This window comes from Panthera onca, chromosome E2 (assembly GCF_046562875.1).
Source record: "Panthera onca isolate mPanOnc1 chromosome E2, mPanOnc1 haplotype 2, whole genome shotgun sequence".
Classification (NCBI taxonomy): domain Eukaryota; kingdom Metazoa; phylum Chordata; class Mammalia; order Carnivora; family Felidae; genus Panthera; species Panthera onca.
In genome coordinates this window covers 18,280,866-18,296,462 of record NC_138353.1, presented here as the reverse complement: position 1 = coordinate 18,296,462, position 15,597 = coordinate 18,280,866, and the positions used below count along the sequence as shown (strand labels likewise).

At 55.0% G+C, this 15,597-nt stretch overlaps 1 protein-coding gene across 1 annotated transcript; it reads left to right on the top strand.

Annotated features, from left to right (window-relative positions):
* The first annotated feature begins 10,742 nt into the window (after positions 1 to 10,742).
* FXYD3 (FXYD domain containing ion transport regulator 3) lies at positions 10,743 to 14,578 on the top strand. The gene is given in 8 exon segments (XM_060652246.3): positions 10,743 to 10,910; positions 11,137 to 11,193; positions 12,785 to 12,817; positions 12,933 to 12,956; positions 13,681 to 13,762; positions 13,764 to 13,877; positions 14,187 to 14,224; positions 14,354 to 14,578. Coding segments are annotated over 8 exon segments (444 nt in total). The 5' UTR covers positions 10,743 to 10,834; the 3' UTR covers positions 14,374 to 14,578.
* The last annotated feature ends 1,019 nt before the right edge of the window (positions 14,579 to 15,597 follow it).

Sequence of the window (15,597 nt, the reverse complement as noted above, 5' to 3'; positions counted from 1 at the left end):
CTTGTCGCTCCTTCAAGTCCCAGAAACCCACACGCCAGTGGGGCCAGGCATGCAAATGGCTGACTTGGGCTGGGGGAGGCTGGGATGTGTCCTGCCTGGGGGGGTTGGCATTGCTTTCCAGATAATTCTTGCCAAGTGGGATCGTGGGCTCAGTGGAGCCCAACAGCTTATTCCAAATCACTCAGCAGTTGCGTGACTTTGGGCAAGTCGCTTAACGTCTCTGGACCTCAGTTTCCTTGTCTGCAAACGGGGTGATGAAAGTCTCTATCTCATGAGATTGTTGTGAGGGATAAAAAAGGTGGTATATGAAAAACAAGCTCCTGGTAACTGCTCAGTTATAGGTAGTTCTTTTTATTGATGAATGATAATAACCTTGCACAGTTTCTTGCTAACTCAGTTTTCTTCAGTGAATTCAGGAAGAAAATACTAAGGATTAGAAGAGATAATACCTAGAAGGAGCATAGAGCAGGGCCGGGCATACAGTGAGTGCTCAGGAAATGTTACATAAGACAATCCTCATCACCGTCATTGCCGTTATCATCACCATCAACAGCATCACCTCCTGATGATACCTCCACATTCCCCACTCTGCCCTGATGATCCGTCCTTGGCCTCCTCAACCTGCCCTCTGCTCCCTTAGTCATCTTCTGGTTGGAAACATTCCAGAACAGTAATGCTTGGCTAATTATTAGCCCCCATCTGTGTTCTTCCAGATCTGGCCTGCCATCCCACCATCCATTATGAGCTCTGCGGTTCCTCACGTGTCCCAGCTCTTGCACTCGGCCTGCCCTGCCCGACAGCTACCTGACGCCATGCCAGGAGAGCTGCTAGTGTGATACGGGCTTCGTGCTCAAGCAGCACTGACTGCGTGCCCCCCGTCCAGGGCGGCCGTTCCATGGGGGGCAGGTACCACCCGGCCAGGGAGGACTTCTGGGCCGGGGAGCGTTGTGAGCAATTCTGCCACTGCCCACCCACACCATGTGCTCTTCCCCTTCCTCCTGCAGGCCTGGGCAGAAGCGTGGGACCCCGAGAGGTGCCTTCGGGCGCCACCCACTCTTCCCTGGCACCTGCCAGGCATGTGGGCACTCTCACACTGCCACCTTCGATATGAGGACCGGTGAGCTCCCAGGCACTTGTTCTTCTGTCTTTGCCAAGTCCTGTGGCTCCTCTGGCTCATTGCCCTTTTTCTTTTTTTTTTTTTTTTTTTTTAATTTTTTTTTTAACGTTTTTATTTATTTTTGAGACAGAGAGAGACACAGCATGAACGGGGGAGGGGCAGAGAGAGAGGGAGACACAGAATCGGAAGCAGGCTCCAGGCTCTGAGCCGTCAGCCCAGAGCCCGACGCGGGGCTCAAACTCGCGGATCGCGATATCGTGACCTGAGCTGAAGTCGGACGCCTAACCGACTGAGCCACCCAGGCGCCCCTCATTGCCCTTTTTCAAGGTGGAACTTGAGAAGGAGAACAGGTCCTTCTCCAGATGTCTATGCAGGTGCAGGGGCTGAGATTTGTCCACAAGAGAAATACTTGACCTGGCCAAAGTAAGCACTTAATGGCTTCTAGAGACACTTGGACCGATTGAAGCTAAGAGAAATGCTTGGCTCCAACTAAGTAAAAATCATGTGACATGTCCCAGTGGAAGCACAGTGATTCTGGGCCCACGGAGTTTCCCTGTGTACTAGTCTGATTGTCGTTAATCACAAATAGCAGGAAACGTCGCTAAAATGAACTCAAACAAGTCAGGTTTTTAGATTCACGACTGAAAATTCCAGAGGGAGATCGGGCGTGATTTGATCAGGGCGCAGATTGTTTTCTCAGCATTTCTCCTAGTTTGTGGGTCCTCTACGGTGCTAGCATTGTCCTCAGGTTGGCTTTTCTTGTGGTGGCAAAATGACCGCAATTTCCAGGCCTCCGGTGTGCATTTCTCACCATCCAAAGCAAAACCCAAATCTCTTTATCCCTCAATTACTAAACAAAATTCTGTGCTTCACTTTGATTGGACCCCACTGAAGCAATCCTTGTGGCCCAAAGACTGCCTTAGCCTGTCTGGTCCTATCTCAGGAGCAGTAGGTGGGAGAGACCCCCCCTCCCCACCCCCCCAGCCCTCACAGCTGCTCATTGCTGGGAGAAGGGCTAAATGCGAGCCCAATCCCAGGGGGCCCACGTCCTCAAACCAGTATTTCTTGTTGCAAGGGTCTCCAAAAAATGTAAATGCCCTGGAAGATCTCCCCTCAGAGACCTGAAAATTTTATCTGGAACCCACAGGGGTGGATGTGTTTTCCACGCCTGAGGGCCCCTGCCGACAAGAGTTCCATTGTTGGCTGTTGGAAAACACACAGCCCTGCCCCTTCCACCCCAACCCCTTCCAGGAAGGGAACCGGCTTTCAGAATTAGTCACGCTGCCAGCATCCCACACAACAACCCCATTGAATCCAAAGGGCAGTCCTGCAGGGTGAGTGCTATTCTTATCCTAATTTACAGAGAGGGAAACTGAGGCCCAGAGAGGGAGACTCGCTTGCCTGATGTCACATGGTGAGAAAGGGGCGGAGCTAGGATGTGAACTGAGGCTCTCTGGCCCGAAGTTCCTTCCCTCTCCACCTGTGGGCCTACTGTGTGCCTCCACAGTGTGATCTACTTAAGGAGAGCAGGCCACTTGATTCATCTGCTATGAGGCCTGGGATACAGTGACTCCCAAGAATGGTTCTCATTCAGTCACTCAACAAACATTTCTCAGGCACCTACTATGTGCCAGGCCCTGTGCTTCTGGGGACACAGAGGGAATGGAACAGTTAAGGTCCCTCTTTCCTGGTCTGACAGTCCAGAGGGGAAAGAGTCAATAAATATAACCAGTAAGTGTATAATTATACTCTGTGTCAGGAGGTGATAGGTGCTCATGCTTCGGGGTGGGGGGAGGGGAAAGAGAATAGGGTGGATCGAGCGGTTTCCAGGTGGCAGTCGCAGTTGTAACTCTGGCGACCAAGGAAAGCCTCATCAAGAATGTGATGTTTGAGCAAAGCCCTGAAGAAAGGAGATGAAGGAGGGACCCAAGCGCACATCGGCAGGAACAGTGAATCTGCTGGAGGGAACCCAGGATGCAAATGTCTGGAGGCTGGGAAGGTGCCCGGTGTGCTGGAGGACCAGCGGGGAGGCCAGTGTGGCCGGAGCCCAGTGAGCAAGGGAGGGAGGGGTTGAGGGGGAGGAGATGGTGAGGTCGGAGATGCCAGGGGACCAGACAGGGGAGTGACGTATGGGTCGTGGGTCATGGTGAAGACTTTGCTTTCGCCAGGAGAGAGGTGCGGCCAGGGGAGGGCTCTGAGCCGGGAGGGCCCTGACCTGACTCAGGGGTTCGCAGGCTCCCTCTGGCTGTGGGCGAGGAGCAGACTGAGGGTAGGCAAGAGAGCAGGGGACCCAGGGAGGGGCTGCTGTGGTGTCCAGAACGGGGAGGATGGAGGCCGGGCCTGGGCAGGGACGGTGGGGGAGAAATGGTTGGTTCCAGAAATATTCTTTGTGGTCTAATTCTCTTTTCTAACCTGCTGTCTGCTCTTAGGAACTTCACATTTACACGGGGCCCTGTTGTCTTTTTGCCACCCCCTCCCTCCCCCCATCCCACAACACACACACACACACACACACACACACGGGTGTGGAACCAGACGACCTGGCCTGGAATCCCGACTTTGTCCCTTAATTAACTGTGTCCCTTGAGGCTGAGTGACAGCCCCTCGTTGCCACACTTGCCTCCCACTGGGAGAGTAATGCCTGCCTAGCAGTCCCGCAACAGAGTCTGGAACGTTCTCTGAAAACAGAGGGAGAGAGTTAGCAACAGTTGGTAAATGACACGGGGACACACAGGGGCGCGGAGGTGGTCCTCGCCGGGTGCGGCAGCGCCTCTGTAGACACCGAGGTGCGGGGGCGGGGGGAGGGGATGGGAATACTGAGATGTCAGGGGCCCCTGTGGCCAGCTGCCTTCCCGTGGCCACTGGTGCCAGCCATCCGAGCTCCGGGAACCGCAGACTCATTTCCCTGCCTCTGCGGCCAGGCGGGCCCTCGGGGACCCCAGCGGGCGGGGCCGGGCAGCCGGGACGGGGTAAGGCACCCACAGTTAGGGAGGAACAGAGCCGGGCACGCAGGGGACGGGGACGAGGCAAACCATCCAAGCTATGGAAAGGGAAGGCATTGCAGGAGGACACAAATAGCACACATGCTTTTATCCACAAAGAAACAAATGTTTATACATAACATTCACTATATACTATGTGCTATATGCACGAAGGCACAGCCTCTCAGTCCGATTCAGTTCTGTTCCTTTAGGGGCGCCTGGGCGGATCAGGTGGTTAAGCCGACTTCAGCTCGGGTCATGATCTCCCGGTTTGGGAGTTTAAGCCCCTTGTCGGGCTCTGTGCTGACAGCTCGGAGCCTGGAGCCTGCTTCGGGTTCTGTGTCTCCCTCTCTCTCTGTGTCCCTCCCCGCCTCGTTCTCTCATTCTCTCTTTCAAAAACAAGCAAATAAACGTTAAAGAAAATTTTCGTGTCTAAGTTTACAATTTTTATTCATTTTCCCCAACTTTTATTTTGAATGTTTGTAACGACAGGAGTGTTACGGAGAGAGTACGACAAACCCAGGTACCCTTCGTGGAGATCCGCCAAGTGGTAATAAATATTTTGCCTCATCTGCTTTCACTCCGTATGTCGGTACCCTAGTTGTTTTCTGCGTCTCCTGCATCTCAGACCTCTTCTCCCGTTCTCCCGCCCCCCCTGGAGCAGGCCGGCTTGTGAAAGACTCCTCAACGCCTTTCCAGGAGGAAGTCACAAAGCACGACCAAGCTCTTCTTTGCTTTTGCCTTTTCTCCTCGCCCTGGGCAGATTCGGGATGACAGTTCAGGGGTCCTTCCTGCATGAACCACGCCTGATCCATCCTGGGCTGCCTCTGTCCAGGGTCTGTGCTGTAATGGTGGCCCCGAAGGCGGAAGCAGGTCTGAGATGGGAGGTGGGTGTCCCTCTCCTACATACTTTCCCGTGAAGCCTCAAACCAGGGGGATATGGGGCCTGGGTCACCCCGGAGAGATGGACCGGCCCCTCCAGCCCCGGCTGCCAAGTGGGAATGTGGGCCCAGTTAGGCCATGTCTCCCACGAGAAGCTGGAAATGCAGCTTATTGTGTTGGAAACATCCGGATCTTTAAATGTCGGCAACTGTTAGTTTTTGCAACACTTTGGGAACCAAAGGAAACATGTACAACCGTTGGGCTCGGGCCCTCCTGAACATCAGAAGCAAATGGCAAAACCAAAATTAATAAAGCTGCTTACCACCCCGTGGCTTTGATTTTTTACTTTCATTCGGCATTCCTGAAAACCTTGTGATGTTCAGAAGCTATGTATAGGTTTGATTTTTCTCATGTTGCAAGAACTCCTAGGGTACTGAGAAATCACAGCCAATCACAGCTTCGGCAGACTCTGTGGGGCCAAGAGATGTCAAAAGCAAAATGAAGGGGAAATGTTTCGGATGACTTTTTTCTCTCTATACAAATAAATATAACACATATTTACTTATAAAAGATTACATAAACATACATTTATATGTATGTATTACATACATACATGAGAGAGAGAGAGAGAGAGACTTTAGATATGATTGAAGTCAAGTTGGCCTAGAAGACACCCCAAAAGAGATCCAACCCCCAACAGGATGCAAGGAGCTGCACCCACTACTGACCCCCCCACCCCCGCGAGTGTCAGTGTTTGCACCTTCACGCATCCACATGGGGGCCTCAGGTCAGAAGCCCCAGCCTCAGGCCAACACACGCATGGATATGGCACTTTCTGGTCCAACCCTAGGGGGAAGTTGTGGTCGGCCTGGGTTGGGTAAAACCCCATAAACGTCTGTATATCTGAATGCAAGGCCACCATGATGAAAGATTCAGGAAATAAAGCTGGCAGGAGTTGATTCTCCAGGCGGAAGCCAGTCCTTAGACGTGATGTGTTTTGTTGGACTTCTGTAATTTTTTAAACCTGCATAATTTTTTATTTATTTCACTTAAATTTACTTTCTTAACATTTATTTATTTTTGAGACAGAGAGAGACAGAGCATGAACGGGGGAGGGTCAGAGAGAGAGGGAGACACAGAATCTGAAACAGGCTCCAGGCTCTGAGCCGTCAGCACAGAGCCCGACGCGGGGCTCGAACTCACGGACCGTGAGATCATGACCCGAGCTGAAGTCGGCCGCTCAACCGACCTGCATAATTTTTAAAAAATCTGACCCAACTTTTTTTAGCAAGTAATCTCTACACCCAGCGTCGGGCTCGAACCCACGACCCTAAGATCAAGAATCACTTGTTCTACCCACTGAGCCAGCTAGGTGCCCCCGAGGCAACTTTTAATATTGGGAATTCTGTATAAAGATTCAGGTTTCTGACACTGATGGAACATATAGCAGCAATTGGCTGGGACTGTGTAGACACTATCCTTTAATACTTTTAATTAGACTTTTTTTGAAGTAGGGTATTTTACGAATATAAAATCCCAAAGGTACAAGAGGGAGTCTCCCTCCGCCCCACCCCCTAGCCTCTCACCCCTCCTCCCCAGGAGCAACCACGGGTGTCAGCCTCCAAAGATACCTCATTCATGAACAAGGGTATGCATTCTTCCCTCCTTCACAAATGGTAGCATATTCTATACATCCTGCTGTTTTTCCCTCAGCGAGGGGTCTGGGAGACACTTCCGTCTCTCTCCATGTGGCTGCCTTTTAAACAGGACAGTAGTTCTCCCATTTGCCGGGTGGCCAGCGTGCCTTACGGTCTCCTGCCTGTCCTGCTTCACTCGTTCACGATTCTTGCCGGGTCCCTTTGGCAACTGAGTCCAGACTCTGGCGCAGGTGAAGGACACCCCAGCTACCGCGGAGCGCTCACCCCTTCTCGCCTTCGGATGCCTGCAGTTCTTGGACTTCCCAGCAGAGGGAGACACCACTCAACTCCATCAAAGGGGTCTTCCCGGGGACACCGTAATTTGAAATGTCTGGGCAAGAGATGCTATCTTCCCCCAGACAAAGACCCCCTTAGCTGGACCGGATCCTCCCCGGCAGGCCCCCCTTAACACTGCTTCTGTCTCCCCCTGAACTTCCCACTTGAACGAGATCCACCCTGAGTGCCTCCTCCACTCCCTGAAGGGACTGGTCCCTTCTTAACGGGAGTCGGGGGAGGCCGTGTCCTGGTCTAGGGCCTGGGGCTGAAAAATGGCCTGAGGGAGCCACATAAAGAAAGCATGTGTCTGGGCGTGCCTCCCTGTTAGGAAGTGGGGGGCCCTTTCTCCCTGGCCTGGGCAGACAACCCCCAGCAGAGCCTTGACCTCGGAAGCCCCCTTTCCCCGTCCTGTGCTCCACACTCTCCCTGGCCTGGCTCCCGCAGCCCTCCCCTCCACCCCCGAGATGGTGTTGGGGGTCGCCCGGAGTCCAGCTGGTGGCCAGTGCAGGGCCACCCTTTCCTGGCCCTGCCCCTCCCCGTGACCCCAATCCTCCGCCAGCCACTCAAAGGCGCCTTGTTCTCCATCCAGCCCCCGGACAAAAGTCCCTCTGTCTAAAAAGGCAGAGAATTGGGGGGAGGGGGCACCCCAACGAGGACCGTGTGGGGGCCCACACAGACCCCAGCCAGAAGGAATGCCACGAGGAGGAGGGGCAGGAGAGGGAGGAGGGAGCGGAAGGAAGCCTTGCACAGTGCAATGGCCTTATCCGGAGTGGGAGGCAGCCTCCACCCCAACACCCACTGCGTAGACCCGGGCATCTGACTCCCTGCGCCCTTGGGAAGGTCTGAGCTAGGAAGGTCTGCTTGGTGCTCAGAAACCAGTTCCCAGGCTCTCTCGGGCATGATGGACGTGACGGGGAAGAGGCCATGGTCTAAAGCCCAACAGCCCCCACCCCGCCCCCACCCCCACCTCATGACCTTGGTCACATCAGCATCTTCTGCTGGCCCTCGAATTGTCAAAAGCGACAAGTGGTCTGGAAGGGGACTCTAGCTCTCCTGCGATTGCCCGCAAGCACAGCACACAATCTTAAGTAAAAGAAATTAGATTAGGACCCCAGTGCAGGGCCTTCCCCCACCATGCTGCAGGACGGGAGCTCTGCGTTTAAAGACCCCAACCTTCTTCCTGCCAGGTGCTTTTCACAGGGGCAAGAGATTAAAGAAAACCCCTCCCCTGATGTGAGGGGCAGAATTCCAGCCCATCCTATTCTCCCTTTGCCGCACCTGAGGCTGCTGTGAACTTGGGGACCGCAGGGAGCTCCCCGGCATTAGAGGTGGGGGAGAAGGGTGTGGGAGCTGTCTCTTTAAGAGCAGGAATGGGGTGAGAGAGCCCCTGAGCTTTAGGGAGTCCAACTTGTTCTCTACCTGCCCAGGTTTGCTTAGGGCGGGGCAGCTGGGGATAAAGGCAAGACTCAGGCTCAGCAGCCCCATTCTCTCCCTTCTCTCCTGGAACTTTCCAAGCAGCCTGGGGAGCCACACAGGTGAGCGGCTGGGGTCCCCTCCTTCCAACAGCCTCTTGGCTCTGCGCCCAAACTATCCCCGCCCCTCCCTCCACTTACCTCTGTTAAAGACTCTAGAACCTCCCTTCAAGAATCTTTTCTGGGGGGCAAGGGGGCAGCAGATTAGAGAAAGCCCCTTCTGTTAACGTGATCCCCGCCCCCCATCATTCTCCCTTCGGGGGGCTGGGTGAGCCAGCTGGGATGAGGGTAAGGCCCACACGTGGGATCGGGGTGACTGGGTAGATCGGGGGTGACTGAGTTGACCAGAAGCATCTGGATTAGGGGTATCTGGGTGGATAGGGTTGCAGAGGGGTGCCGGGGTGGACTGGAGTGGGCACCATCATGGCGGAACAGAGAGGATAGCACAAGGCGGCTGGTAGAAACGGCTCTGGACCCCGTGTTGGGCCCGCAGGGCGGGAAAGGAGCAGAGAGGGGTGGGGAGAGCCTCCACCTGCAGGCCGTCCTCCTCTCCGAGCCTTCACACCGACACCAACCAGTTCCGGAGCAGCTCACAAGCCTCTTCCAACAACAGTCTGGGTGGGTGCCCAGACACCAGCTCCCAGCGGCCTGCACCGTGGGAGGGCCAGGCCGGAAATGTCGCCCAGGGGCTGGGGCGCCGCTAGGATCCCTCATCCATCCCCCCTGTGCCAGGGATGCTGAGAGGTGCCCGAGACGGGGAGAAACAGAGCCCTCGCGGCCAGGGGGACGTGGTGAATTCCATGGACAGAGGCTTCAGAGCTGGGACTCTGGGTCCTGGGGGACGGCATGGAGCATTAAGCTGAGTTAGCAGGGGTTACGGGGTTGTGACAGCAACGGGAGGGTAACCACAGTGCCAGCTTCATCAAGCCACGAAGATTATGTAAGTGAATAAATGCAAAGAACGGAAACAGTGCCTGGCATGGGGTAAACAATTAAGCATTAGCTCCTTTTTTTTTTTTTTTCAAGTTTGTTTATTTATTTGGGGGGGAAGGGGCAGAGAGAGAGAGAGAAATTCCTGAGCAGGCTCTGTGTTGTCAGCCCAGAGCCCCATGCGGGGCTTGAACTCACCAACCGCGAGATCATGATGTGAGCCGGAATCAAGAGTCGGACGCTTAACCGGCTGAGCCACCCAGGCCCCCAGCCAGCACTAGCTCTTATTACTAGTATTAGCATCATCTCGGGGTGACGAAGCCTCGCCAGGTAGCTTGGTGAGGACCCACGGGCCGTCCTGCCCACACACCCACTCCAGCTCTTCTCCCCAAACGTGTGGGGCCCTAAATGCCATAGCAATGCTTCCCAAAGCCACAGACCCCCTTCCTGCAAGAAATGGGCGCTCAGACTAAAACCATGAGTCCACCCTGAAGGACGAACGGCTGGGAGGATTCCCAGGACCCGAGTGCACAGGACCGGGGAGGAGTCTGGGCAAGAAACAGAAAGGAACACGGAGTGGGGTTTCCATGGTATGGAGAGACGGGCTCGCTCTCTTTAGCTGTGGACGGGAGTCGCGGGGACGCAGCAGGGAAGGTCAAAAGGCTTTTCGCCAGGCTTAGCGAGGGCATGTGTTTTGCGATTGGTGAAATGGAGGATAGAAGAGATCGCCTCCAGGGTTTCCGGCAGTCGGGGGGGGGGGGGGGGGTGGCGGTGAAATGGGTGAACACACAGCAAGGTCACGGGCAGTGCCCAGCACAGGGTGGGTCAGAGGACGTGTTAGCTCTTGCTATCAACGTTTTGACAGTGGGTGCTTGTGGCAGTGGGGCAGGGGCAGGGAGGGGGCCGGGCGACGCACGGGGGCTTATCTCGGGCACTGAGGATGCGGGGAGGGTGGGCTGATGCCAGACCAGGAAGGGGATGGGGGGGTTCTTCTTGCTGAGCAGGCCTATCTGGGGAGGGAGGAAATAATGCTGTTAGGGCCTGACAGAGCCTGGGGCCGGGGCAGGGGCTGGGGCAGAAACGAGGTGGGGGGCAGAAGATGGGCCTGGGGCTGCAGCCAGATGACTCGTCTCTGCTCTGTGCCCCACGCCCGCCCCAGCCTCCGGTTCTCCCTTGCCCACGCCTCGCCCCGAGCCGCCTGAGGAGCCGGCCGGGCCCCGGCCCTGGCCCAGCCCGAGGTCTGCAGAGTCTGGGCAGGGCAGGCAGGCTCCGAGCTGTCCTGTGGCAGACACACCCGGGAACCGGGCCTCTTGCCACCTGGCTCCCAACGTCCCATTTCCCAAAACATCCCGAGGCCCTGAGAGTCCTGAGTGATGAGCAGCCTCTGCAGAGCCAGGCTGCTTTAAGTCCCGCTCCCCGCCGGGCTGACCCTACGCACCGATTTCCAGCTTTCAGTTTCTCAGTTTCCCCATCCGTAAGATGGGGATAACGGCAGGCAGCACCTCCCTCATTTGGTCGCCAGGGCAATTCGCTTCAAGCCCCAAGTTTGTGTCCAGTGAGTTGTTACTGTGGTCCCTCGCCAGGTCCGCGTCGTCACCCACCCCCCCTGCACTTACCTCCCAGCCAGTGAGTGGGTTTTAATGCCAGCCTTCCTGCCCTGGGGCGAGCTGCATACCCCGGGTGGGGGCAGAGTAGGAGAGGATTGGGAACCAGAGGCACCTGTCTGGCAGCCCGCAGCCCTGCTCAAGTTGGACCCTCCCCGTCCGTCCCCACCCCTCCAGGCCAGCTGGACGCGGACATGCGAGAGGCGACCCTAAGCCTGCTCATCCTCCTGATAGGTGAGTACCCATCCCCTGGACTGCCTTTTCCCCAAACCCCTCTGTTGAGTGGTGGCCAAGTTCCACGTGTGTCCCTCTCATGCTTTCCGCCTCCCTTGTGGGGTAGGGACTACCAGGACAGCATCTCCTTGAGGGTAAGAAGTGCCACACTGGTGACTTCAAGGGACACACAAAGACAGGACCTCTTAAAGCAGAGGCTCACACAGCTACAAAGTCACCCTCTCGAGGGAGGAGAAGGCTCAGCCCTGTGTACTGTGTCTTTAACACCTCCCTAACACTAGTACAAGAGATGACTGGGAGCTTCGTGTATGCGGCAGTTACGGAAATCCTTTGTGCCTCAGTTTCCCCAGTGTAAAAATGGAGACAATAATGGTATGCACTTAATAGTCATTTCACAAGTTAGTGCTTGAAAAGCAGTTAGATGGGGCGCCTGGGGGGCTCAGTCGGTTAAGCGTCCGACTTCAGCTCAGGTCATGATCTCGCGGTCTGTGAGTTCGAGCCCCGCATCGGGCTCTGTGCTGGCAGCTCAGAGCCTGGAGCCTGCTTTCGATTCTGTGTCTCCCTCTCTCTCTCTGCCCCTCCCCTGCTCATGCTCTGTCTCTCTCTCTGTCAAAAATAAATAAACATTAAAAAAAAATTTTTTTTAAAAGAAAGAAAGAGAAGCAGTTAGAACAGGGCCCAGGGCAGAGTAAGCACATTGCATTTGTGCTTTAAATATAATTAAAAATTGTTAATCTCCTTTTCACAAAGAAAGAACAGAGCTTAGGCCCAGAGCTCAGGTGGCCCCCTGCTTCTAGCCCGAATGTAATCCTAGTCCTTTGCTTTTCTGGTATTTTTTTTATCCCTCACATCGGGCAAGATTGGCATTCCATCCAGGGTAGTAATAGAAAGCTGCACTTTTGAGTAAAGTGTGTTAAGTTTATAATTAGTGATTTGCTTTAAAAGGAAGTGGCGAGCAAACACCAGAACAGGTGGGGTGTGGATGAGGCTGTGAGAATGACCGGGAACCGATGCCATCTGGCATCTTGATAAGTTGATAAGAGTGTCGCTCCACGGGGCACTGGGCGGCTCAGCCAGCTAAGCGTTCGACTTCAGCTCAGGTTAGGATCTCGCAGTTCATGAGTTCGAGCCCTGCATCGGGCTCGCTGCTCTCAGCACGGAGCCAGCCTCTGATCATCTGTCTCCCTCTCTCTGTCCCTCCCCTGTTCATGTCTCTCTCTCTCTCTCTCAAATAAACATAAAAAAATTAAAAAAAAAAAAAAAGAATGTTGTTCCATTTCTGCAGGAGGCGTGGATTAACCGGTGTCTGGAACACATCAGGCCAAAGAGTGGCCTAAAGCCGCCCAGATTAAAACCTATTTTAGGAGGCAACGTGCCGGCAGGGCTCACAGGCTTGGGGCTCGGGGGCAAGTCCACACCTCCGAGGTGAGAGGTGCAGGGGCAGCCAGTGGGGGCCGGACGCCTGTGCCCGCAGGAGGGGAACTGTCTGCCAGGGGACCCCATCTCGAGGCCCCTGAGGCTCTGTGGCTCTGCCCGGCAGTTTACTGAGGCTGCCACTGCCATCCCCTGTCCTTCCCGCTTCTCCCAGCAGGCCTGCCTGCCCTGGACGCCAACGACCCAGAAGGTGAGTCAGACTGGACCCTTCCACCAGGCTCACCCCCGAATTCCGCCCCCCCCCCCCCGCACCCCTGCCTCTTGGCTTTTGTCCTGGATTCACGTTCTTTTTTCTTTTCTTGCAGATAAAAACAGTCCTTTCTACTATGGTGAGAGCTTGCACCCCTCTCTCCGGAGCCTCCCCACCCCCACCTACTATTTTGTGCCAAGGGGCCCACCTAGGTTGGGTGAGGGTCTGAGGTGGGCGAAACAAGGGTGAGGATAGGAAGGGGCGAGGAGTGGGGCACTGAACAGTCAACACCATAGAATAGAGGAATAAAGGAATGAGCGAGGCCAATCTGGTCCCTGCGAAGGTTCTCTTCCGGCAGGACAGACACACAGGAAGCCAGGACAGTTCACAGGAAGCCGTTGTTAGGGTTCAAATCAACGGCAGGGGGAAGGGCTGTCTTGCAAAAACTGCCTGAAGGAGGCGAGCTATGCGGTGGCCTCCCCGCCGTCTCTCAGGCACGGCAGACACACTCCAGACCTCCAGACCTTTGTACCTTCCGATCCCTTCGCCACGGCCCCCTGCCTCACCTCCCCGGGTCTCTGCTCGGAGAAGCCTTCCCTGACCACGCTGGGCCTCTGACTTTTTGTCCCCTGGCCCTGCTTCTTTGTCTTCAGAAAAGCTTATCTTCACCTGACCTTCCATTGAATCTCTTATCGCTTGTTTGTGTGTAAAGGGGAATGTGAGCACAGGAGGGCTGGGGGGCCGTCTGTTCACTCTGTATCCCCGGCTCCCTGCCCGCCATAGGTGCCCAATACCTACTTGTTGGATAGATGGGGGTTTGATGGAGGGGCAGGCACTGACGACCCCCTCCGGGTTTCTCCTAGACTGGCACAGACTCCGGATCGGCGGACTCATCTGCGCTGGGGTTCTGTGCACCATCGGCATCATCGTCCTCATGAGTGAGTGGGGACGCTGGTGGCCGGGCTGGCAGGGCAGGGCTGTGGGCCCGGGTCCTCTCTCCCAACCGTCCCCTCTCCCCAACAGGTGGGAAATGCAAGTGCAAGTTCAGCCAGAAGCCCAGGTAAGACGGGTTTCCCGTGTGCCCGGCTCACGCTGAACAGACACCTTTCACTGGTAGAAGGAGCTAAATCTCACAGAGAGAGGCCTCCTGGCTCTGCCCTGGAGAATTCACGCCACTAAGATTTTGCCAGGTTTATTCTTCAGAGCTGATCATCTTCAGAGGGCCCCAAATCCTGAAAAGCTTTGGTCCCTGGAATGTTACAACCAGCATTGGAAAAATAGCCAGGAAGCTGTCAGGGCAAGCTGAGAATCTTCTAGCCTTGAGAGGGCAAGGGCGTGGATACTGATTTCACCACTTTTCTCTCCCTAGTCACCATCCAGGGGACACCCCTCCTCTCATCACTCCAGGTAAGACAGGACCAGCATGGGGTGAGGGGAACACAGGATGCGAGGGGTGGGTGAGTGTGCACGTGTGTGCACGTGCCTTGGGGAGAAAACTCCACGTGCATTCACAAGCTGACCTGTCATCTCTCCCAGGCTCTGCCCATAACTGTTGAGGATGGATCAACCAAAAGGACATGGACGTCCCTTCTCTTCCCCCAAGTCTTGGCTCTGCATGGGAGTCTGGACTCCAGGATGGAAGTCTCCCTCCTCTCCTCAGACCGCCTTGCCAGGGTCTCATCTCACCTCTCACTGGGGGTGGGGGTGGGGTGTCTTTCTGTTCAATTTTTAATCTAAAAGTTGATCTTGACTCCTGCCCAAGCAGCCTCAAGACTCCCTACATTGGGATGGGCTTTCACTGGCAGCCGGCACAGAAGCTGGCCATCATCTCTCTGTTGGGAAAAACCCAAAGGCCTGGTGAATGGCATGAGGTCTGCCCTCTGCCTCCCAAGGCTAGGGGAGCCACGGGTGCAATTTAAAATTTTCTAGTAGCCAAATGGTGGACACTCTGGGGAGTGAAAGGGCGCTCTAACCAGATGGAATGCTGGGACATTCAAGTGGGCATTGAGACCATCCCAGGAAAACAAGGATGTGGATCTTCTTATCACGATATGAGGAGTCACATAGATTATGATTAGAATAGAAAGACCCCATGACACCCCCCCCCCCCCACTCACCTCTGGGACCCCACTTGATTATAGAAAACTCTTCCTAATACCCAACTGTCCCTGTGAGTTCTCTAAATAATTCCCCATGAGACTAATAATATATAGTGGCCACATGGCGTGAGAACCTCCAAGGAGCCTCAAACTCCCTTGAGACTCCCCAATACCCAAAAAGATCTCCAAAATGTCCCCAAGGGCCACCCCATATAACGCCTAAAACCCTTTAAAACACCTAAAACTATCTCCTACGATGCCCTGAGACATGACCCAAAGAAGAGATCCACAATAAACCAGCGATTTGTCCCTTCATAATGCCCTATTTCCTTCAAACATCCCACGAGGCCCCCCATAATCGTGAGCCCACACTCATGGGGCTTGCGAAAAAGCAGCAGGGGCAGCCAAAATGCACCCCGTGACCTCTCCCCTCCATAACACTGCTCCTGGGAAACCACTCCTCCTGCTCTCCCCCACCCAAGCCACCCAACAGACACCTTCTTCCAAAGATCCCATAATGGGTGAGGCAGGTGCACAGCGTGTTTATTGAGCTTATACGCTTCCCGTCCTCTCCAGAGAAAGGGTAGCCGGGGCTCCAGCCACAACACCTATTTTCCCACCTATTTCTTGCGCAGGCGCAAGAGGGCCAACACGCTGGGCTTCCGCCTGGGCAGGAGGCAT